Source organism: Aedes albopictus, chromosome 2 (genome assembly GCF_035046485.1).
Source record: "Aedes albopictus strain Foshan chromosome 2, AalbF5, whole genome shotgun sequence".
Lineage (NCBI taxonomy): Eukaryota > Metazoa > Arthropoda > Insecta > Diptera > Culicidae > Aedes > Aedes albopictus.
This window is the reverse complement of record NC_085137.1, coordinates 271,598,730-271,624,387: the sequence shown is the minus strand read 5'-3', so window position 1 is coordinate 271,624,387 and position 25,658 is coordinate 271,598,730. Positions and strand designations below refer to the sequence as shown.

The window sequence follows — 25,658 nt, the reverse complement described above, 5'->3', positions numbered from 1 at the left end:
TGAATCCTGCGTTAGTTCCTTTCCTTTATTCTTTCCGCTCTTTTTTGCATTTTTGTCTTCAGAAGTTTTCTTACTAGTAAATTTGTTCAATAGCCTATTAACTTCCCTCTCAAGTTGGTTCTTCAGCTCCTCACCTTGTGGGCTTTGAGCTTGTAGTCGCTCAACCCGGAGCACATAATGTTTGAGCCGAGAAATACATCTATCATCAGGTCCTTTTTCCAACTGTTTTTCTATTGCTTCAACTTGACCCAAAATAAACTCAAACATTTGATCAATAGCGCATTTTGACCCATATTCCCTTCCTTCCTTAGCATCTACAAAAAAGAGATTCCTCAAAAGTCTCTGTTTTGCATCCAGATCGCTCCTTATATCCGCTGCCCTATCCCTAATCGTTAGTTCATAATCCACCTCCTCAGTCGTCAAGTAATCAGCACGAGGAAATTTATGAGCCATTTTCCTTGTACCAGTTTTGTTCAAACAAAAATCTATAATTAAGTATTATTTTCTGAATTACCAATTCAAAAAATCCGTATAACAGCTTCCAAATCTAACAATACACCATATAAACGTAAACCACAGATACTCAACAAAATTCTCCACAAAATACTGAAATTTACGAATAGTCTACAACATAATCTAATTTTCAGAATCTACTTAAGGCGAAACTGGAAGCATTTCCTCACTTTTTGGTTTTTGATTTTTTATTAAATAACGAAGCAATATTTTCAAATTCGGATTTCGTGCACATGTAGAGTATGGATCAAGGTATCTTCTGAATGTTTTTGTAGTGGAAAATGTTTTTCGTTTTTGCAGAAACCATTTTTGAACAAAATGTCACAAAAAAATGGTTTCTGCAAAAATGAAAAACATTTTCCACCTCAAAAAAATTCAGAAGATACCTTGATCCATACTCTACATATGCACGAAAACCGATTTTGAAAATATTGTTTCGTTATTTAATAAAAAATCAAAAACCGAAAAAATGAGAAAATGCTTCCAGTTTCGCCTTATGTACATTAATTCTGAAATTTCACGCATCAACATAATTCTGAACCAAAGACCGTATACTCAAAATTTGCTCCATACACATACTACAGACACCACATAAGACCTTTCAGTTGGGCGCCATTTCACGTCATAGAGTGACCTTATGAAATTCATCCGAATCATTATGAATTGTTCAAAAGCCGTTTCATAAGTTGGGCCTTATGTAAATCTTAAGGTTATTTGGCTGAGTGTAGGGATGCTCTGAATAGATGCGCGGGTGTTTAGTGTGTTGGATTGTAGGTACATTCTTGGAGGTGCATCACACAGCTCAGTCAAGAGCTAGGTATCAACTGGTAGGTAAATGGAAATAATTTGTAAATATGTTATACCTTGATTGAATGAAGGAGAGGCACTGAGCTGCCCGAATAAAAAATACAGTAGAAAAACCGAACGTTGTATTGTAACAGTACTATTTAAAACCATATTTTTACAATAGACACTACTGTAAAAATAAAAATACAAAAACAATAAAATGTAATGTACAGTACCATACAGTAAATTGTAAATAAGATTTTTACAATATACTATACGGGTGGTTAAGTATCGTAACAATATAAAAAAATATTTTTCTCCATATATATTTTTTTGCAAAACCATACATTATATTGTAAATGAATTGTTATAAATACTGATACGTGGGTTTTAATAAACCGTACATTGTATGGTACACATATGGTTTCAAACAATAAAATGTACCGTAAATATATTGTTTTTAACTGTAGTTTCAGTACCGGTTATACATTTAATTAAATGGTTTTGGAATGGTTCTCTTTTGTTATGTTGTGTTGGTTTACATTACATTAACCAAATAATGTTATATTATCTTGTCATTTTCCTTCTATTAATGGCATCTCAGGCTTACTAGCATTATGAGATACGCTTTGGAAATTCTCCAGAGCGTTTTGGATAACCCTTCATATATTGGATCGCCCACGTCCAAGTCTGAGTCGAGGTCAGAGTAGTCTCTGATTGCATTAACAGTTGAAGCTTAGGCTCCCATGCCCCACCAGCCAGATAACTGGGTTTCGCAAACTAAGCATTATTTGTAGCAACACTTTGAGCGGCATGATGGAACTATGCCGAGCGCGCTAAGTATTATTAGACCACTAATGTAGTTGCATGAAGTGGGTGACGAGGTACATAAGTATCATTACAGCGTGCTTAACCGTTATTGCAATATTGAGGCTCCAGTTTGACTAAAGTTCGAAATACACGGAAATACATAACAACTCATGAGAAAACTGTCAAGTTCGATTCAAGTATAAGTTAGGTTAAAAAGCGAACCCGCAGACGAACCTATATTAAAAGTCATTTCAGTATTCAGTCCAGTTCATGTGTTAAAGATGGCTCTACGTCAAAGATAAAGTTTGTCAATCGCATTTGATTCGATTGTGGTCGAAGGCAAGTTCACATGAGAGAAGAGGAGGAAATTCCCCTAAATGCAAATACAGAAATAATAGTGTTGATGATGAACTCATCCACTGATTTACGGTAATATGACCTACATCATTCCGGGTTGGCCTACATTCTTATTTCTCTCATCGCACTCTACACACCTAGCCCGCCATATCTCTTGGACCCCTGCTTGGATCTGCAGTTCTAAGGATAGGACATTTGGTTTACCACTGATTTAAACATGTTATTGATTTTCAATTGATGTTTCAACTTATTCACTTTTTTCTCTTTCCTATGAAAGCTTTCCTTTGCATTAAAAAAGTCACAAACATCAACAAAACAAAGCACGGAAAAAATGTTAAACTGAATAAATTCTGGTGTTCGATTTGAATAGGTCGAATCTGCATATGAATCACAGCAAACATACGACCTATTCAAATCGAACACCAGAAATAATAAAAAATTCACGGTAAAATAATGTTTCGGAAAAGTGAATGGTTCAAACCTAAGAAAAACAGTATAATATATTGTTACATAAAAATTCAATGTAAATGTATAGTATAGCGAACCATTTCATCACAATACACTTTATTGTAGCTGGTACACTGTATGATGCAGAAATGGTTTTCACCATAGACCCTATGGTTAGTTTTTATCCGGGTGGTAGCGATATCAGTCAGTGCCTGGGTTTGGAGAACAAAGCCTCTTTTTATTTCCAATAGGTTATGGGCCCAGAGACGCCCTGGGTGTGGTTCGGGAAGCGAGGAGACCGAGATGCGGTATCCAAGATACGATGAGGAGGCCAATACCCGATGAGGTGTCAAGATGCGATGATGCCAATATTCGTTGAGACATCAAGATGCGGTGAGGGGACCAACACTCGATGAGGATTGATAGCCGTGTGGGACCTGCGCTGAAACCAAGAGGCAGAGGGTGCTGGCTGATCGGGACGCTGGAGCAGGATGGCGGAAGGTACTCGGTGTCGGATGAAACTAGAAGCCAGGAGGAGCTTGACAGCAAAGGTAGCTCGGTAGTTAGAGCAAAGGTGCTAGTCGGAGCTCGGCGGGCTTTGCATCCAGGAGGAGTACGGTGACCAGGTATGCTCGGGACGCGTCGGATCTGAGTGTGTGATGAGGAGGAGTGTTGGATTGTAGGTACATTCTTGGAGGTGCATCACACAGCTCAGTGAAGAGCTCCTATAAGGGGTGAGTATGGTAGCATAATCGATTGCGTTCGCTATTGTTTCGCGTGAAAATCAAAACAATAGATGTGCGGGTGTTTAGTGTTCAGTATTGTGTTGATATTTACTGTCATGCATCGCTCCTGTAAGGGGTGAGGATGGTAGCATAATCGATTGCGTTCGCTATTATTTCGCGTGAAAATCAAAACAATAGATGTGCGGGTGTTTAGTGTTCAGTATTGTGTTGTTCTTTGCTGTGCATGCATCGCTCCTGCAAGGGGTGAGTATGGTAGCATAATGGATTGCGTTCGCTATTGTTTCGCGTGAAAATCAAAACAATACATGTGCGGGTGTTTAGTGTTCAGTATTGTGTTGTTCTTTGCTCTGCATGCATCGCTCCTGTAAGGAATGAGTATGGCAGCATAATCAATCGCGTTCGCTATTGTCTCGCGTGAAAATCAAAACAATAGATGCGCGGGTGTTTAGTTTTCTGTATTGTGTTGTTCTTTGCTGTGCATGCATCGCTCATGTAAGCGGTGAGTATGGCAGCATAACCAACCGCGATCGCTATCGTCTCACGTGAAAATCAAAACAATAGATGCGCGGGTGTTTAGTGTTCAGTATTGTGCTGTTCTTTGCTGTGCATGCATTGCTCCTATAAGGGGTGAGTATGGCAGCATAATCGATTGCGTTTACTATTGTTTCGCGTGAAAATCAAAACAATAGATGCGCGGGTGTTTAGTGTTCAGTAGAGTAAAGTTGGGCAAAAGTTCGAGTGGGGCAAGAGTTTCTTTTGAAGTTTTTGAGCGCAATTCAAATTATTTCGTTCGGGTGTCAAGGTTGTTCGAAATATTTTTGATAAAAGAGTCTTTCACACCAAAAACTATGAAAATTGATCAATGTTTCGAAAAGTTGTGACAAAATGTTGATTTTTTGATCAAAAAAATGTAATTTGCGATGGTCTTTCCAACGCATGGATTGGAATTGTAATGAAATCGAACTCGGTCTTTTATTTTGGGGCGTAACTAGGAATATTTTGAAGATGCTTCAGCATGTATAACTTTTTGCAAAAAAGATTTGGAAATCATATTTCACACATATTGGGGTAAAGTTTCGATTTGTGGGGCAAAAGTTCGAGTCATGTGGTAAAAATCTAAAATTGTGTAAAATGTACATACTATCTCTAAAAATGATGGAATTAGTGAGAAAATGCGATCAAAGTTGAAAAAAATGTTGTTTTATGTGAATCGGCCGGAAAACTACTAATTTTTGGTGTAGTAAATTGTACACTGATTTGGGTAAAATCCAGATCGAACTTTAAAGTGTATTCCAGTTACAACATCAAATATTAATTGGTTTCAATTGTTTCTATTACCAAAGTGTCAAAATAGTGTGCTACGGTTAGCAAAATCCCACAAACACTAGATTCGAACTTTTGCCCCAGTAGTGGGGCAACAATTCGAATAAGACGCAGACATACAAAAGGTGTTGTAACTCAAAATCAAAAAGAAATTTGGCGTGACTTTGTTCAGCAAAATTTTAGCTCATGGATGGTAGAATCACCACACGGTATTCATTTATTTTTATTTGCTTAGATTTTTTTTTAAATAGAATTTTTAACTAGGGTCGAACTTTTGCCCCACCTTACTCTATTGTGTTGTTCTTTGCTGTGCATGCATCGCTCCTGTAAGGGGTGAGTATGGCAGCATAATCGTTTGCGTTCTTTACTGTCTCGCGTGAAAATCATAACAATAGATGCGCGGCTGTTTCCCGAGCAAAAGCGAATAACAAAATGATAACCAGTTCTGTTACCTGGTTATCATTCGTTTGATTATTGAGTTTGTTATCCTCTCCTCTTCTTGGCGTAACGTCCTCACTGGGACAAAGCCTGCTTCTCAGCTTAGTGTTCTATGAGCACTTCCACAGTTATTAACTGAGAGCTTCCTCTGCCAATGACCATTTTGCATGTGTATATCGTGTGGCAGGCACGAAGATACTCTATGCCCAAGGAAGTCAAGGAAATTTCCTTTACGAAAAGATCCTGGACCGACCGGGAATCGAACCCGTCACCCTCAGCATGGTCATGCTGAATACCCGTGCGTTTAGTTTGTTATCATTTAGGTTGAATTAAGAGCCAACATAACAAAAATGATAACTCAAATTAACTTCTCAAATACCAACATGATAAGAAGTTAAAATATCATTGAGTTCAAATTGATAACTAATTTTGTTATACAATATTTTGTTCTACATTGCATTTAGTTATCAATAAGAAAAATACAGCTCATTGATAACTAGTTTTGTTATCAATTAGTTATCATTTAAAGCTATTTTATCGACGAAAATAGCAAAAAATCTACTTTACCGACATCGTCAGCAATTGAAAAAAGTTTCTTATAATTCACAATCCATGTTTTCAACTATTGCGCCCAGCGGGTCTCGAACCCTGATCGAGTGATTGCCGGTCGCAGCCTATAGTTCCTACACCAACGGGACTCAGTGAGAGTGAGATTAATTAAAAGCTACGCTTTCGTACTACAGTCGCATGGAAGGTGGAAAGCGGAATCTATTTTTAGATTCGAGGTTCATCAGACTCTCAGTTTTGGGAAAGTTTTGAAATATGCGTATGAAAACTGATAACATATTTTGTTATCATTTAGTATTTTTATGTTATCGCGATAGATCAAAATTATTGATAACTAGATTTGTTATCATCTGGTTTTCAACAATTGGAACGGATGATAACAAAAATAACAAAATGATAATACCGATAACACAGGTTTTTATCAAAGTGATATCACTTTGTTATCCGCCTTTGCTCGGGTAGTGTACAGTATTGTGTTGTTCTTTGCGAGTGTCGAAAAATAGTATCGTTTTTAGCGATAGATCGACGGCTGCTCGAGTGAATGATTGATGATCGGTGAGCTTGCTCCTTGTTTTTCTTTGAGAGAACGCAGCAAATGTTTTCTTGTTTACTCAACAAGAACTGAAAAGCTCGTCACTTCAAGTGTCTCAAATTTTTTTTTGTTTAAAATAAATTCTCCTGTATTTTTGTATAGTCCGCCACCTTCCTTCGCTGGCCACACTGATTTGATCCGTAATTTTGCATTAGTATTTTGCCTAAGTTTGTGCAGTCCGTCACTGTTAGTGTCAGCACAAAGTTTTGTTTCAATATATATTCGATATATCGATTTCATTACTAGTAGCATAGGTTTTATTCAAATATTACGTAACGCAAAATATGACAATTTTAGACCCCCTCCCTCTCCCACGTAACAACTTTTGTTTGGAACATTTTGAAATTTTGTATGAAGCGTAACCCAACTGTAGACCCCCTCCCTCCCCCCTTAGCGTTACGTAATATTTGAACGAACCCATATTGGTTCACCAGTCCTCCCAATTGCGAGGAGACGCAAAATCTTTTTCATTCCATAAACTATCATTTAAAATTTTTATGGTCTCACCATTCTTCCACATTGTGAGGTGACACATATGTATATATACTGTACGGTTGCATGGATCACATCGCTTACCAAAGTGAATCCTTAATCTATGCAATTATCAATCCCTCCTTAATAACAATACTCCTTCCCGTGACAACTGTGGAGGGTCCCGTAGTACATACAACCTCTAGTAGCAACAGTTGTCGTACTAACATTCCTACCCTTCCCCGGTAGACCATAAGGACGTGGCCAGCGCCGTTATTGACCCAATCAATTTTAAGCTCTCGAAACATGTACATTAAGGTCTGAGGTCAAGCTCGTCTGTTAAAAAAATGATATTGTCACGTGTTGTCGTTTAGAAAGCACGTAGTAGTTCTCTCAGAGAGGAAAACTTTCCCGCCTGATCAATGGTGGCAGGGTGGCCAAGATTGTGTGGGGGGAATCCCTAAAATGCTACGACATGAATCAGTACCATAACACTGGTTTCTAATTGGCTCTTGGTAATCAGATTTTCTTATAACATTTATATGTAAGTTTTGTATAATTATTCAAGCAAGTGAATAGTTGTATTCGACATATTTGAATAACATACATTCTGAAGAAAATAATTGTAATAAAAACTGTGGCAGGGCTCATAAAACAGTAAGCTGAGAAGTAGGCCGTGTTCCAGTGTACATGCGTTAGGTAAAGAAAAAATAAGAAAAATAAGCTGCTTTCTAGTAATGAAAAGTAATGAAACTATCAGGGCAAGGGTTAGTCTGGAATTACTCACGATTAAATTATTGTCGGTTTTGTATAATAAGCAATGTTAGTACCAACAATCTTTGATGCCTGACAATTCATAGCAGCTTCATCTAAACTATATAATTGTTGTACATTTTGCCGAGTGGCAGAAACATGACCATTGGCAACCATGAAAACGATGATCCGTGCACATTGATTTCTATATCTTTACTCTCCTGCAAACCATAGCACATAGCAAAAAGAAAGAAAAAATCGCAAGAGTCCAATACACGACATAACGGATTTGACGTTTGAACTAGTGCGTATTGACCTGGGACGGGACGTGACAGCTCATTGGTACAAGCTCTCTTATTCTTTTTGTTACTGTTCATACGGGGGTTTCTCTAGTGTTGCCAACACTTTTCATATGCATATCAATCAAAACTTGTTGACTAGTTTTATCTAGCATTCTACTTCAAAGAATGAGTTTGAAAACAATCTGATCTTCCTCGTTTGAATCTCACACACAGACTTCCATCCCTTGCCGGCAAACCTTCGGATTCTTCGAAAATTAGTAAAAATGAAGCCCATAATGATACACATCACTGCGCCCATAATGTATCGTTTTGCACTTCATTTCACCATGTCAAGTTCCGGATAAAAACAGCACAGAAAGTGAAAAAAACTATTAATGTTGTTATTTATTAAGTATCAATCATACGAGGTTTAAAAAACCCGTGACTACTAGCAACACGGCTAACTCAACAACAGAGTGCCCTGCGAACATAACGAACGTAACGCGGCGCAACGCTGCTTTTGTCAAATCGACTAATCAGAAGTGGTCTTTTTTGACAGGCAAATGGTTTCGTATTTGCACTAGCACCTGACGGGTCCCGTCTCAGGTATTGACTAAAAATAAACTCGTTTTTAGGCTGCCTTGATAACACAGCACCGCTCAGGAGTCAAGCGGGTAAACAATTGCATCGGTCGGTACATACAATACTCAGCCAGCTTGTTTCGAGAGGAGAGAACAATGAAGCACGGTAAAGCGGGTGCGTTTGGTAGCTGCTGAAACAGTAACAGTTGTTTAGGTGTGAAGAATTAGCAATAAGTTAAAATTCACAAATACAAAGAAATAAAAAAAAAAAAAAAAAAGTTGTTTAGGAAATAATTTTATGCTGTTCGAGCAAATTGCTCGAATATACAAACATTCAATGATATTATTTATGAGCAGTTTGAAGTTTGTATGAATAAATATAATAAAATGTAAAAGCTTTCATTCAGCGCTACATCCGATTCGTGTAATACTCAACACGTAACAATTTGGTCATTCACATAAACCATATTTCATTGAACTATGAATAAAAATCACGACTGCTCGAAAGCTCTCATGGTTTGTAGTCGTTGATAAAACGTGGAGTTCTGGTGCATATGTGAGTTCAATGACCTTGCACGAAAATTATTGAAATATTAGTGTATTTTTGTTGATTTTTATGATGATCTGGGAGTTCTGGTGAATATTTGAGTTCAATCAGCTTGCTCGAGGGTTCTTGAAGAATTTGTGAATATTTGTTGATTTTTATGGTGACCTGGGATGGTGAATATTTGAGTTCAATGAACTTGCTCGAGGGTTCTTGAAGAATTTGTGAATATTTGTTGATTTTTATGGTGAGTATTGTGTTGTTCTGTGCTGTGCATGCATCGCTCCTGTAAGGGGTGAGTATCTCATCATGTTCGATCGCGTTCGCTATTGTCTCGCGTGAAAATCAAAACATTAGATATGCGGGAGTTTAGTGTTCAGTATCGTGTTGTTCTTTGCTGAGAATTGCGTTGGTGAGAAACAATTGGTGAGATCTTTCCAATATTATCTATTAATAACCTAGATAGGCGCCAACTGATTCCAATCGCCATGCGAATAGTTCGTTGGCGCAATTTACAAAATGAATAGGGGGATTGTTAGAGTAAATTTCTTTTAAACAAAATGACTAAAGCTCGGTCATTTCGTTCGCTACAAGGCTGGAGTGTAGAAGTGATCGCGTTTTTTGAAGATTAAAATTTGAAGCTAAGTTATAGTGAATTTCGGACTGTTGCGGCGTGTTGCAGTGGACTGTAAATCTGCTTGTCTTCTCCAGGCTGCCTTTATTGCAGCGCACCCACCAGTCTCACCAATTCCCCAAGTGGATTCGGTGGATGGAAACTGCCATGCAGCGACCGACGGACCAGCGGCGAACTCTATAGGGTGGGACACTATCTCCAAATAACTTTAGCCCTGAAAAGAACTCAACCGGAAACGCAGTCGACTGACGGACCAAGGAAATTTCTGGCTCAGAGACAAACGGCACACACTGGTTTTTGCTCTAATTCATTTTAATGTTTGACTATTTACACTTTGTACATAACTTTTCTTCTGGCTATCGTCGGCCCACACATTTCTTCTGCTGGGATCGGCTCGCCAGCTTCACTTCTCTACTTTTACTTCGGTTGCTGCGATCCGTTCACTTCGAGATGCGTATTGAAACTGATGCTCGCGCCACCAAGTAGCGCTTCTTTTGCTCTCGTCCTCGACGGCCGTCGTCGACGACGATGATGGTTTTTTCTTCCTTCTCAGCGTGGCGATAGGCTCCTTTTTGGGGGGTTTCCTTCATGCGAAGATTGCGTCGACAAGCGACAAGCGGAGTCGATTTTGGGGTTCCATGGCGTCTTCAGGCGCCAAACTCGTCCACGAAGGACGGAAATAGAGCTCGGGTGTCCGCTAAGGTCCGCCTTTCGAGGCAGTTAAATGAAGAGAAGTGAGGTTCGTCGTCAAAGTCGAACGATACAGCTCCGACGGTCGCCAAAAACCGTCGTCGACTCCACCACACGTCAAAAACCCCGGTGGAGAGAGTCCGAGAGCTCGGTCCCCCGTACGTCGCTAATCAGCATACGTTGGACCAGGTCCGAATTTGCGAAGTAGAAGGCGTGGCATTCCCCGCTCGGCCTAGCAGGAACCTAAGTACACGAAGCCGGGTCGCTGGGCTCTGTCGCGTCCCTATTGACTTTAGGAGGATCAACGCGGGAAGCACGACTTTGTCCGTGCCAAGCTCTCGTGGATAACAAATCGGAAGCCTTCCGTCCAGCCACCACTTCCTCCGCACCGTAATTTGGCCATCTTCCCAAGCTCAATCTGCATCGCTGCCCGCCATAGCAGCAGCTACAGCGGCAAGCCATCTGCCACCATCGCTATCAAGGACGTCGAATCGAACGTCATTAGAACGAGCCGTCTTCACCAGCAACCGCCGGGAACTCCGCGGCCGGGACAGCATCGGAGATCGAGACACCACACCGCTACAAAAACCTGCGCAGGCACGTGGAAACTCTGTTCAGAGCCATGATTTGTTTTCCATAGTGTTTAGCTCCCTGTTATAGACATTTCCATTAAAGTTCAACCAGAATAAGACTTTTACCTTGAATATATTTTTTTTTTGAGCTCGAAGTTCTGAGAGTCAGTTGGTTCCGTTTTGGGCATTTCCCTAGAGAATTCACCCTTTTACGTATATTTTTCCGTTTCCGTTTTTGTGGTAGATTGACCTTGCAGACTTCTGTTCTTCAATTGCGTACGTTTGATTTGAGTGAGCTGAAGTTCGGGTATAAACGGGTTCAAGAAAAGGTTCTGGAGTTTGGCGTATCTACCGGTTTGTCACGTTGGTATTTTCCCTATATAATATAGACGTTCACGAGTCCCCTGAGGAAATAGTCGTAGCCATTTAGTCTTATTTTTGCTTACTTTTACTTTTTACGTACTTATTTTTAGTGCATAAAAAGGTAATTATTAAGTGTATTTTAGTGTTTTCGTGTTGTTTAACTTAAAAATCTTATTCGCGTTGGACTTTATCCAGCTCTTAGGTGCTTTTTATTGTACGGGCTGGTGCAAGTGTCGGTTCTCGACAAGCGGGGTCGATTTTGGGTTTCCGTGGCGTCTTCAGGCGCCAAACTCGTCCACGAAGGATGGAAATAGAGCTCGGATGTCCGCTAAGGCCCGCTTTTCGAGGCAGTTAAATGGAGAGAAGTGAGGTTCGTCGTCAAAGTCGAACGATACAACTCCGACGGTCGCCAAAAACCGTCGTCGACTCCACCACACGTCAAAAGCCTCGGTGGAGAGAGTCCGAGAGCTCGGTCCCCCGTACGTCGCTAATCAGCGTACGCCGGACCAGGTCCGAATTTGGGAAGTAGAAGGCGTGGCATTCCCCGCTCGGCCCAGCAGGAACCTAAGTACACGAAGCCGGGTCGCTGGGCTCTATCGCGTCCCTATTGACTTTAGGAGGATCAACCCGGGAAGCACGACTTTGTCCGTGCCAAGCTCTCGTGGATAATAAATCGGAAGCCTTCCGTCCAGCCACCACTTCCTCCGCACCGTAATTCGGCCATCTTCCCGAGCTCAATCTGCATCGCTGCGCGCCATAGCAGCAGCTACAGCGGCAAGCCATCTGCCGCCATCGCTACCAAGGACGTCGAATCGAACATCATTAGAACGAGCCGTCTTCGCCAGAAACCGCCGGGAACTCCGCGGCCGCATCGAAGATCGAGACACCGCACCGCTACAAAAACCTGCGCAGGTACGTGGAAACTCTGTTCATGGCCATGATTTGTTTCCCATAGTATTTAGCTCCCCGTTATAGACATTTTCGTTAAAGTTCAACTCGAATAAGACTTTTTCCTTGAATAAATGTAATTTTTTGAGCTCGAAGTTCTGAGAGTCAATTGATTTCGTTTTGGGCATTTCCCTAGAGAATTCACCCTTTTACGTATATTTTTTTTCTGTTTCCGTTTTTGTGGTAAATTGACTTTTCCGACTTCTGTTCTCCAATTGCGTACGTTTGATTTGAGTGAGCTGAAGATCGGGTATAAACGGGTTCAAGAAAAGGTTCTGGAGTTTGGCGTATCTACCGGTTTGTCACGTTGGTATTTTCCCTATATAATATAGCCGTTCACGAGTCCCCTGAGAGAATAGTCTCAGAAACAGTCGGGCAAATTCAGAAAAGACAGGTGGTCTCTTGCCTAGCGAGAGTGGCGCTAAAGCCATCTTGTTTATCAAAACCTCGTGCGATTCATTGAACGGTTACAACTTCCAGCACTTGCACGTCCTTTCACGGACAACGCACGCTATGTCCAAAGGGAAGTATTATGAAAAGTGAATGTACCTCCAAGTTTATTCGCTAGAACCGTATTTTTGGACCTCTAGATTCAGAATATGTGCGATTTAAAATAATCCATCTTGGGTTTTTTTCCCATACATTTTTATATGGGATGAAATTAACCTTGAAATTACTTTTTTCGTGATTTGTATGGAAAAATAGGAAAAAAAATTGAAAAATCGAAAAAAGTTCAAAAACCCAAGATGAAATATTTTAAACCGCACAGATTCTGAAACTACAGGTTCAAACCTACGATCCTATGGAATATCATTTGAGGTACTTTCGATTTTCATAATACTTCCCTTTGGACATAGCGTGCAACGGATCTTGATTTTTTTTTCATTGTCTGGATTGGATCTCCAAAATCGTGTCCAAAGTCGTATGGCAAACGCTCCGATGATCGTTTCGAAGGCTCGAAAGCAAACGGGGTTCGTTCGTCGCCAATGTGGTGCTTCTCTCTTGACAGTTATACTGATAATGATAATTCCAAAAGCTCGGCCTACTTATCGAGCTGCTAAACTACCACAGATTTTATACCATTTTCTACCTTAAGAGTGTAACTTAGTCAGTTAGTCTGGAATTACTCACGATTAAATTATTGTCGGTTTTGTATAATAAGCAATGTTAGTACCAACAATCTTTGATGCCTGACAATTCATAGCAGCTTCATCTAAACTATATAATTGTTGTACATTTTGCCGAGTGGCAGAAACATGACCATTGGCAACCATGAAAACGATGATCCGTGCACATTGATTTCTATATCTTTACTCTCCTGCAAACCATAGCACATAGCAAAAAGAAAGAAAAAATCGCAAGAGACCAATACACGACATAACGGATTTGACGTTTGAACTAGTGCGTATTGACCTGGGACGGGACGTGACAGCTCATTGGTACAAGCTCTCTTATTCTTTTTGTTACTGTTCATACGGGGGTTTCTCTAGTGTTGCCAACACTTTTCATATGCATATCAATCAAAACTTGTTGACTAGTTTTATCTAGCATTCTACTTCAAAGAATGAGTTTGAAAACAATCTGATCTTCCTCGTTTGAATCTCACACACAGACTTCCATCCCTTGCCGGCAAACCTTCGGATTCTTCGAAAATTAGTAAAAATGAAGCCCATAATGATACACATCACTGCGCCCATAATGTATCGTTTTGCACTTCATTTCACCATGTCAAGTTCCGGATAAAAACAGCACAGAAAGTGAAAAAAACTATTAATGTTGTTATTTATTAAGTATCAATCATACGAGGTTTAAAAAACCCGTGACTACTAGCAACACGGCTAACTCAACAACAGAGTGCCCTGCGAACATAACGAACGTAACGCGGCGCAACGCTGCTTTTGTCAAATCGACTAATCAGAAGTGGTCTTTTTTGACAGGCAAATGGTTTCGTATTTGCACTAGCACCTGACGGGTCCCGTCTCAGGTATTGACTAAAAATAAACTCGTTTTTAGGCTGCCTTGATAACACAGCACCGCTCAGGAGTCAAGCGGGTAAACAATTGCATCGGTCGGTACATACAATACTCAGCCAGCTTGTTTCGAGAGGAGAGAACAATGAAGCACGGTAAAGCGGGTGCGTTTGGTAGCTGCTGAAACAGTAACAGTTGTTTAGGTGTGAAGAATTAGCAATAAGTTAAAATTCACAAATACAAAGAAATAAAAAAAAAAAAAAAAAGTTGTTTAGGAAATAATTTTATGCTGTTCGAGCAAATTGCTCGAATATACAAACATTCAATGATATTATTTATGAGCAGTTTGAAGTTTGTATGAATAAATATAATAAAATGTAAAAGCTTTCATTCAGCGCTACATCCGATTCGTGTAATACTCAACACGTAACAATTTGGTCATTCACATAAACCATATTTCATTGAACTATGAATAAAAATCACGACTGCTCGAAAGCTCTCATGGTTTGTAGTCGTTGATAAAACGTGGAGTTCTGGTGCATATGTGAGTTCAATGACCTTGCACGAAAATTATTGAAATATTAGTGTATTTTTGTTGATTTTTATGATGATCTGGGAGTTCTGGTGAATATTTGAGTTCAATCAGCTTGCTCGAGGGTTCTTGAAGAATTTGTGAATATTTGTTGATTTTTATGGTGACCTGGGATGGTGAATATTTGAGTTCAATGAACTTGCTCGAGGGTTCTTGAAGAATTTGTGAATATTTGTTGATTTTTATGGTGAGTATTGTGTTGTTCTGTGCTGTGCATGCATCGCTCCTGTAAGGGGTGAGTATCTCATCATGTTCGATCGCGTTCGCTATTGTCTCGCGTGAAAATCAAAACATTAGATATGCGGGAGTTTAGTGTTCAGTATCGTGTTGTTCTTTGCTGAGAATTGCGTTGGTGAGAAACAATTGGTGAGATCTTTCCAATATTATCTATTAATAACCTAGATAGGCGCCAACTGATTCCAATCGCCATGCGAATAGTTCGTTGGCGCAATTTACAAAATGAATAGGGGGATTGTTAGAGTAAATTTCTTTTAAACAAAATGACTAAAGCTCGGTCATTTCGTTCGCTACAAGGCTGGAGTGTAGAAGTGATCGCGTTTTTTGAAGATTAAAATTTGAAGCTAAGTTATAGTGAATTTCGGACTGTTGCGGCGTGTTGCAGTGGACTGTAAATCTGCTTGTCTTCTCCAGGCTGCCTTTATTGCAGCGCACCCACCAGTCTCACCAATTCCCCAAGTGGATTCGGTGGATGGAAACTGCCATGCAGCGACCGACGGACCAGCGGCGAACTCTATAGGGTGGGACACTATCTCCAAATAACTTTAGCCCTGAAAAGAACTCAACCGGAAACGCAGTCGACTGACGGACCAAGGAAATTTCTGGCTCAGAGACAAACGGCACACACTGGTTTTTGCTCTAATTCATTTTAATGTTTGACTATTTACACTTTGTACATAACTTTTCTTCTGGCTATCGTCGGCCCACACATTTCTTCTGCTGGGATCGGCTCGCCAGCTTCACTTCTCTACTTTTACTTCGGTTGCTGCGATCCGTTCACTTCGAGATGCGTATTGAAACTGATGCTCGCGCCACCAAGTAGCGCTTCTTTTGCTCTCGTCCTCGACGGCCGTCGTCGACGACGATGATGGTTTTTTCTTCCTTCTCAGCGTGGCGATAGGCTCCTTTTTGGGGGGTTTCCTTCATGCGAAGATTGCGTCGACAAGCGACAAGCGGAGTCGATTTTGGGGTTCCGTGGCGTCTTCAGGCGCCAAACTCGTCCACGAAGGACGGAAATAGAGCTCGGGTGTCCGCTAAGGTCCGCCTTTCGAGGCAGTTAAATGAAGAGAAGTGAGGTTCGTCGTCAAAGTCGAACGATACAGCTCCGACGGTCGCCAAAAACCGTCGTCGACTCCACCACACGTCAAAAACCCCGGTGGAGAGAGTCCGAGAGCTCGGTCCCCCGTACGTCGCTAATCAGCATACGTTGGACCAGGTCCGAATTTGCGAAGTAGAAGGCGTGGCATTCCCCGCTCGGCCTAGCAGGAACCTAAGTACACGAAGCCGGGTCGCTGGGCTCTGTCGCGTCCCTATTGACTTTAGGAGGATCAACGCGGGAAGCACGACTTTGTCCGTGCCAAGCTCTCGTGGATAACAAATCGGAAGCCTTCCGTCCAGCCACCACTTCCTCCGCACCGTAATTTGGCCATCTTCCCAAGCTCAATCTGCATCGCTGCCCGCCATAGCAGCAGCTACAGCGGCAAGCCATCTGCCACCATCGCTATCAAGGACGTCGAATCGAACGTCATCAGAACGAGCCGTCTTCACCAGCAACCGCCGGGAACTCCGCGGCCGGGACAGCATCGGAGATCGAGACACCACACCGCTACAAAAACCTGCGCAGGCACGTGGAAACTCTGTTCAGAGCCATGATTTGTTTTCCATAGTGTTTAGCTCCCTGTTATAGACATTTCCATTAAAGTTCAACCAGAATAAGACTTTTACCTTGAATATATTTTTTTTTTTGAGCTCGAAGTTCTGAGAGTCAGTTGGTTCCGTTTTGGGCATTTCCCTAGAGAATTCACCCTTTTACGTATATTTTTCCGTTTCCGTTTTTGTGGTAGATTGACCTTGCAGACTTCTGTTCTTCAATTGCGTACGTTTGATTTGAGTGAGCTGAAGTTCGGGTATAAACGGGTTCAAGAAAAGGTTCTGGAGTTTGGCGTATCTACCGGTTTGTCACGTTGGTATTTTCCCTATATAATATAGACGTTCACGAGTCCCCTGAGGAAATAGTCGTAGCCATTTAGTCTTATTTTTGCTTACTTTTACTTTTTACGTACTTATTTTTAGTGCATAAAAAGGTAATTATTAAGTGTATTTTAGTGTTTTCGTGTTGTTTAACTTAAAAATCTTATTCGCGTTGGACTTTATCCAGCTCTTAGGTGCTTTTTATTGTACGGGCTGGTGCAAGTGTCGGTTCTCGACAAGCGGGGTCGATTTTGGGGTTCCGTGGCGTCTTCAGGCGCCAAACTCGTCCACGAAGGATGAAAATAGAGCTCGGATGTCCGCTAAGGCCCGCTTTTCGAGGCAGTTAAATGGAGAGAAGTGAGGTTCGTCGTCAAAGTCGAACGATACAACTCCGACGGTCGCCAAAAACCGTCGTCGACTCCACCACACGTCAAAAGCCTCGGTGGAGAGAGTCCGAGAGCTCGGTCCCCCGTACGTCGCTAATCAGCGTACGCCGGACCAGGTCCGAATTTGGGAAGTAGAAGGCGTGGCATTCCCCGCTCGGCCCAGCAGGAACCTAAGTACACGAAGCCGGGTCGCTGGGCTCTATCGCGTCCCTATTGACTTTAGGAGGATCAACCCGGGAAGCACGACTTTGTCCGTGCCAAGCTCTCGTGGATAATAAATCGGAAGCCTTCCGTCCAGCCACCACTTCCTCCGCACCGTAATTCGGCCATCTTCCCGAGCTCAATCTGCATCGCTGCGCGCCATAGCAGCAGCTACAGCGGCAAGCCATCTGCCGCCATCGCTACCAAGGACGTCGAATCGAACATCATTAGAACGAGCCGTCTTCGCCAGAAACCGCCGGGAACTCCGCGGCCGCATCGAAGATCGAGACACCGCACCGCTACAAAAACCTGCGCAGGTACGTGGAAACTCTGTTCATGGCCATGATTTGTTTCCCATAGTATTTAGCTCCCCGTTATAGACATTTTCGTTAAAGTTCAACTCGAATAAGACTTTTTCCTTGAATAAATGTAATTTTTTGAGCTCGAAGTTCTGAGAGTCAATTGATTTCGTTTTGGGCATTTCCCTAGAGAATTCACCCTTTTACGTATATTTTTTTTCTGTTTCCGTTTTTGTGGTAAATTGACTTTTCCGACTTCTGTTCTCCAATTGCGTACGTTTGATTTGAGTGAGCTGAAGATCGGGTATAAACGGGTTCAAGAAAAGGTTCTGGAGTTTGGCGTATCTACCGGTTTGTCACGTTGGTATTTTCCCTATATAATATAGCCGTTCACGAGTCCCCTGAGAGAATAGTCTCAGAAACAGTCGGGCAAATTCAGAAAAGACAGGTGGTCTCTTGCCTAGCGAGAGTGGCGCTAAAGCCATCTTGTTTATCAAAACCTCGTGCGATTCATTGAACGGTTACAACTTCCAGCACTTGCACGTCCTTTCACGGACAACGCACGCTATGTCCAAAGGGAAGTATTATGAAAAGTGAATGTACCTCCAAGTTTATTCGCTAGAACCGTATTTTTGGACCTCTAGATTCAGAATATGTGCGATTTAAAATAATCCATCTTGGGTTTTTTTCCCATACATTTTTATATGGGATGAAATTAACCTTGAAATTACTTTTTTCGTGATTTGTATGGAAAAATAGGAAAAAAAATTGAAAAATCGAAAAAAGTTCAAAAACCCAAGATGAAATATTTTAAACCGCACAGATTCTGAAACTACAGGTTCAAACCTACGATCCTATGGAATATCATTTGAGGTACTTTCGATTTTCATAATACTTCCCTTTGGACATAGCGTGCAACGGATCTTGATTTTTTTTTTCATTGTCTGGATTGGATCTCCAAAATCGTGTCCAAAGTCGTATGGCAAACGCTCCGATGATCGTTTCGAAGGCTCGAAAGCAAACGGGGTTCGTTCGTCGCCAATGTGGTGCTTCTCTCTTGACAGTTATACTGATAATGATAATTCCAAAAGCTCGGCCTACTTATCGAGCTGCTAAACTACCACAGATTTTATACCATTTTCTACCTTAAGAGTGTAACTTAGTCAAGAAATTAGTTTATAAACATTTCATAACATTCATTTAAGTGCCTTGCCTTTCAACTACCAAGGGAAGAAATTGGAGATGTACAAAAAAATGGCGATTTGAATAAAAATCCTACTCAGATTTCATTTGGAAGCTGACCCCAAACTTATGCATGACGCAAGTTACTAAGGGGTGACCGCAAACTTTTGCACGGTGACGTGTAAACCTAACTCGATAATTAAAGTTATGTTATGAAATTTTCCACTAAATTCTTATGAATGACTCTCAAGGAGGATAGAAATAAAGTTCTAAATGCAACTTTCATTTCAAAATTTGGTCGACCCAATTTTGAACTACACGGTAAACATTTTTGTTCGTACAGATTTAGGAAAAAACATGTTAGTTTGGTAAAGTTTTTATACTAAAAATTTCATACACAATTTGTGAAAAGTACCTACCTCATGTTTTGAGGGGGTGACCCCAAACTTTTGCACGGGAGTGTATATATAAATTCCAGAACGATTTGGATGGCCTAACTAATCGTCACTGATGTGGAATTTCTACCTAACAACTACAACCTAGACAAAGAATTTTGTGCAATTTTCATTAAAATATATATTTTTCATCTGTATTAACGAGCTTTTTAGCCCTAGGCTAGTTCATCTCGGGACCAACAGTTTACTTCCCTTCCGAAGGAAGAACTCACATTTTGCGAGTTTGTCGGGAGTGGGATTCGATCCCAGGTGCTCGGCGTGATAGTCAAATGTTCTAATCATCACACCAGGTCCACTCCACCCATTAAAATATATCACATTCATTACTATACAAAAATTTTACTCGAAATCGAGTGAAAAACGATTGGTGTACGCATCATTTGCAGTTATATCTCCAAAATATATTTTTAGCCCTAAGCTAGTTCATCTCGGGACCAACACTTTATTCCCTTTCGATGGAAGAACTCACATTTTACGAGTTTGTCGGGAGTGGGATTCGATCCCAGGTCCTCGGCGTGATAGTCAAATGTTCTAACCATCACACCAGGTCTGTTCCACCCATTAAAATGTATCGCATTCATTACTATACAAAAATATTACTCGAAATCGAGTGAAAAACGATAGGTGTACGCGTCATTTGCAGTTATATCTCCAAAATATTCTATCATAACACAACCTCCACACGCTATGATAGCACAACTATTCTGCCCCACTCGCGTAACAGTCCCATCTTTGCTGGGATTCCTATTCATATGGGACAGTTAGCGAGTGGGGGCAGTATTCCCTCAATCTGCATCGCTGCGCGCCATAGCAGCAGCTACAGCGGCAAGCCATCTGCCGCCATCGCTACCAAGGACGTCGAATCGAACATCATTAGAACGAGCCGTCTTCGCCAGAAACCGCCGGGAACTCCGCGGCCGCATCGAAGATCGAGACACCGCACCGCTACAAAAACCTGCGCAGGTACGTGGAAACTCTGTTCATGGCCATGATTTGTTTCCCATAGTATTAAGCTCCCCGTTATAGACATTTTCGTTAAAGTTCAACTCGAATAAGACTTTTTCCTTGAATAAATGTAATTTTTTGAGCTCGAAGTTCTGAGAGTTAATTGATTTCGTTTTGGGCATTTCCCTAGAGAATTCACCCTTTTACGTATATTTTTTTTCTGTTTCCGTTTTTGTGGTAAATTAACTTTTCCGACTTCTGTTCTCCAATTGCGTACGTTTGATTTGAGTGAGCTGAAGATCGGGTATAAACGGGTTCAAGAAAAGGTTCTGGAGTTTGGCGTATCTACCGGTTTGTCACGTTGGTATTTTCCCTATATAATATAGCCGTTCACGAGTCCCCTGAGAGAATAGTCTCAGAAACAGTCGGGCAAATTCAGAAAAGACAGGTGGTCTCTTGCCTAGCGAGAGTGGCGCTAAAGCCATCTTGTTTATCAAAACCTCGTGCGATTCATTGAACGGTTACAACTTCCAGCACTTGCACGTCCTTTCACGGACAACGCACGCTATGTCCAAAGGGAAGTATTATGAAAAGTGAATGTACCTTCAAGTTTATTCGCTAGAACCGTATTTTTGGACCTCTAGATTCAGAATATGTGCGATTTAAAATAATCCATCTTGGGTTTTTTTCCCATACATTTTTATATGGGATGAAATTAACCTTGAAATTACTTTTTTCGTGATTTGTATGGAAAAATAGGAAAAAAAATTGAAAAATCGAAAAAAGTTCAAAAACCCAAGATGAAATATTTTAAACCGCACAGATTCTGAAACTACAGGTTCAAACCTACGATCCTATGGAATATCATTTGAGGTACTTTCGATTTTCATAATACTTCCCTTTGGACATAGCGTGCAACGGATCTTGATTTTTTTTTCATTGTCTGGATTGGATCTCCAAAATCGTGTCCAAAGTCGTATGGCAAACGCTCCGATGATCGTTTCGAAGGCTCGAAAGCAAACGGGGTTCGTTCGTCGCCAATGTGGTGCTTCTCTCTTGACAGTTATACTGATAATGATAATTCCAAAAGCTCGGCCTACTTATCGAGCTGCTAAACTACCACAGATTTTATACCATTTTCTACCTTAAGAGTGTAACTTAGTCAAGAAATTAGTTTATAAACATTTCATAACATTCATTTAAGTGCCTCGCCTTTCAACTACCAAGGGAAGAAATTGGAGATGTACAAAAAAATGGCGATTTGAATAAAAATCCTACTCAGATTTCATTTGGAAGCTGACCCCAAACTTATGCATGACGCAAGTTACTAAGGGGTGACCGCAAACTTTTGCACGGTGACGTGTAAACCTAACTCGATAATTAAAGTTATGTTATGAAATTTTCCACTAAATTCTTATGAATGACTCTCAAAGAGGATAGAAATAAAGTTCTAAATGCAACTTTCATTTCAAAATTTGGTCGACCCAATTTTGAACTACACGGTAAACATTTTTGTTCGTACAGATTTAGGAAAAAACATGTTAGTTTGGTAAAGTTTTTATACTAAAAATTTCATACACAATTTGTGAAAAGTACCTACCTCATGTTTTGAGGGGGTGACCCCAAACTTTTGCACGGGAGTGTATATATAAATTCCAGAACGATTTGGATGGCCTAACTAATCGTCACTGATGTGGAATTTCTACCTAACAACTACAACCTAGACAAAGAATTTTGTGCAATTTTCATTAAAATATATATTTTTCATCTGTATTAACGAGCTTTTTAGCCCTAGGCTAGTTCATCTCGGGACCAACAGTTTACTTCCCTTCCGAAGGAAGAACTCACATTTTGCGAGTTTGTCGGGAGTGGGATTCGATCCCAGGTGCTCGGCGTGATAGTCAAATGTTCTAATCATCACACCAGGTCCACTCCACCCATTAAAATATATCACATTCATTACTATACAAAAATTTTACTCGAAATCGAGTGAAAAACGATTGGTGTACGCATCATTTGCAGTTATATCTCCAAAATATATTTTTAGCCCTAAGCTAGTTCATCTCGGGACCAACACTTTATTCCCTTTCGATGGAAGAACTCACATTTTACGAGTTTGTCGGGAGTGGGATTCGATCCCAGGTCCTCGGCGTGATAGTCAAATGTTCTAACCATCACACCAGGTCTGTTCCACCCATTAAAATGTATCGCATTCATTACTATACAAAAATATTACTCGAAATCGAGTGAAAAACGATAGGTGTACGCGTCATTTGCAGTTATATCTCCAAAATATTCTATCATAACACAACCTCCACACGCTATGATAGCACAACTATTCTGCCCCACTCGCGTAACAGTCCCATCTTTGCTGGGATTCCTATTCATATGGGACAGTTAGCGAGTGGGGGCAGTATTCCCCTTAATAAAATCGCTTTGATTTTGAAAATCCACCCACTAAGTTAAAAGGTATGAGTAAAAGTATGTAAAAAAAAGTTGTCCGCATAATAGTTAGTTTAACCCTCATGCTCAGGGTTAAGATGGGTCAGTGCACAAATATGCTTGTTTGCGACTGCAATTTGATTGACATTACTTTATTTTTTCTTCGTGTACATCCTGAAATTTCTGTCCGACGATGTTGGGGTGATCGACTAACTGGTCTATAATATAGAAAAAAAAAACAAATTCGGTACCGATATAATTCATGTTGCAACCAATAACTTCTTATAAAGCGGTGGATCGAATTCCATCCCTTCCTCGATCACAAGAATCTAATTTTTCGATTAGTGATGCTAGTGGATTGCTTGACGAGATTAATACGATGCATTGCTTTTAAAAGAGTACTGTTAACTACAAATAACGCCCTCTTAAAATGTAAATGCTTTATTTTTAATAATGAGTATTCTGTATTTCTTGTAACAGTTTTGAACGTTTACCCTTGAATGAATGGGTGGAAATTTGCTGGTAGGGTAATTGTTCCCATCGTTGTGGTAGTACCTAATGTTGCGGTAGTGGCAATTGAGCACTTTTTCGACTGAAATGTTATCGAAAGGTATTTTTAATAGATGTATGGTGCCTAAATTATGAGATTGTACCATTTGTTTGCTCAAGATTTGCCCAAAAACCTATTTAAAAAAAACAACAGAAAAAAATAACACTACCGCAACAATAGGAACACAGCAGCAAACACATTAATGCTGCTGTGTTCCTATTGTTGCGGTAGTGTTCCTAATGTTGCGGTATCCCATATGACTTCAATGGGATACCGCAACAATAGGAACAAATACCGCAACATTAGGAACACAATGTTCTTTCAGATGAATATGAATAGAAAGCTCATAACAGCATCAAAGTAGCAATATTTCGTTATTTTCCCGTAGATTAAGGATGAATTTTATTATTTTCAATTCAATCCATGTATAAAGTTTGCTTGGGGCGATACAATTGTGGTTTAAACATGAACTCAGTGCTTAATTCCTCCATGATCTTTGAGTGTAGAATTAGCATCTAAGTTAAAATACACAAAAATAAAAACTAAAAAAAAAAATCCTCCATGATCGGATCAATTACCCTAATATGCTGTGGGCAATTAACGAGCACAAATTAGCATCTAGCCATGGCATCTAATAATAACGCTGTGTACAAAATATTTCTGTTTAGATTACATTGGTCATAAATGATAAATGATTCGCATGAGGAATAAAAAAATGCTTTGATAGAAATTGCTTTCTTGCTTACACTTGGGATAACGTGTTCGCTCTCCTTCTTTCCTCTGATGAAAAAACGAATCAACGATAGAAAACTGGCGCGTCAAGTTTCTCCTGTTGGCTGCAAAACTTTCGAAGGGGCCGTTATCACAATTATTCATGCTCACCGAATTGTACTGGTTTCCAAAAACATTCATAATATGCTTCATTTTGTTAACCCAAATAACAAATATATCACTTAACTATAAACGGACAGAATTTAAGAGAACCGTATTCGTATGGACTAGATTACAATACACCTGCACCACACTAACTAGCAATGAATATCAACAGCAGGTCATCATCAATATAAAGAAAAAGAATATTTCATTCTAATTCTTGATTCCACAAATTTAGATTATACATGATAATACTCTTGGATCAATGTGGTATAAGTGCAAACACAAGAAAAACAAAGCATCTACATCGATTGTATAGTGTGTATTTTATCAACAGGTAAAATATAAATGAACCATATATAAAACTAAGCACGAGTGTTTAATTAAGAATATTTGTTTTAAGTGGATTTAATTCATGTTGCTAGGTTTGCACATCGCGTGAAAACAATAAGAAATATTTAAAACAGCATTATTTTTACATCATAAATAAACAAACATGCGTCGTTGTTTTCCTTCTCACCGCATCGACCCTCATAGCGCTAACCAATATGCGAGAAAAATCATTATAATTTAAATAAAATGCCGTATTTTTTTGCCTTTCTCGACGGAAAGGCTATATGTTCATTCCAAAAATTACTTTTTGATAGAAGGCCCGGAGGGTCGGGTCACATGTGTGTGTGTGTGTGTGTGTGTGTTTTTTTTTTCCTCCCAACCTCCCGAGCTGAGAAAACCGATTGGAAAAACTCTGCTACACCTTGTCGCCTCGATCCCCCTGGTACCACTGATGCGACTGCTTCAGGGGGGGCACTGCGCTCATGCGCTCTTCTTCTTCTGTGCTCATGCACATTTTGTCGCATCTAAATTTGTTATTCTAATCTTTTTAGTGTTCGTACCCAACCTATCGCCATTCAGCGACACAGTTGGTACAAACATACACCAAATTTGTTATTCTAATGCCGTCCGTGTGCCATTTAGCACTCCGGCTTTTCGCGCACGACTCGGATAGTCCCCGACGGTGGATCTACCCTATCCGACGAAGAGTTCCCCGACACTGATACTTCTTCCGTTACCGATACTTCTCAGGCTGGTGCCAAGGTCGGTTCTGAGATTCCGGTTGGAGACTGGCTTCCGGTTCACAG

At 40.5% G+C, this 25,658-nt stretch overlaps 1 protein-coding gene across 10 annotated transcripts in view; it reads right to left on the bottom strand.

Annotated features, from left to right (window-relative positions):
- The window catches only part of LOC134288082 (scavenger receptor class B member 1), a 682,758-nt gene extending 657,978 nt beyond the window's left edge, over positions 1-24,780 (bottom strand). For 3 of the 10 annotated variants that reach the window (XM_062851795.1, XM_062851802.1, XM_062851804.1), the window contains exon 1: positions 24,393-24,769. In XM_062851795.1, the coding sequence (XP_062707779.1) occupies positions 24,393-24,570 (178 nt within the window). In that variant the 5' untranslated portion in view covers positions 24,571-24,769. Of the gene's footprint in view, positions 1-24,392 lie in introns of all 10 variants that reach the window. The other 7 variants (XM_062851796.1, XM_062851803.1, XM_062851798.1 and 4 more) reach the window with 6 other exon arrangements.
- Between the last annotated feature and the right edge of the window lie 878 nt (positions 24,781-25,658).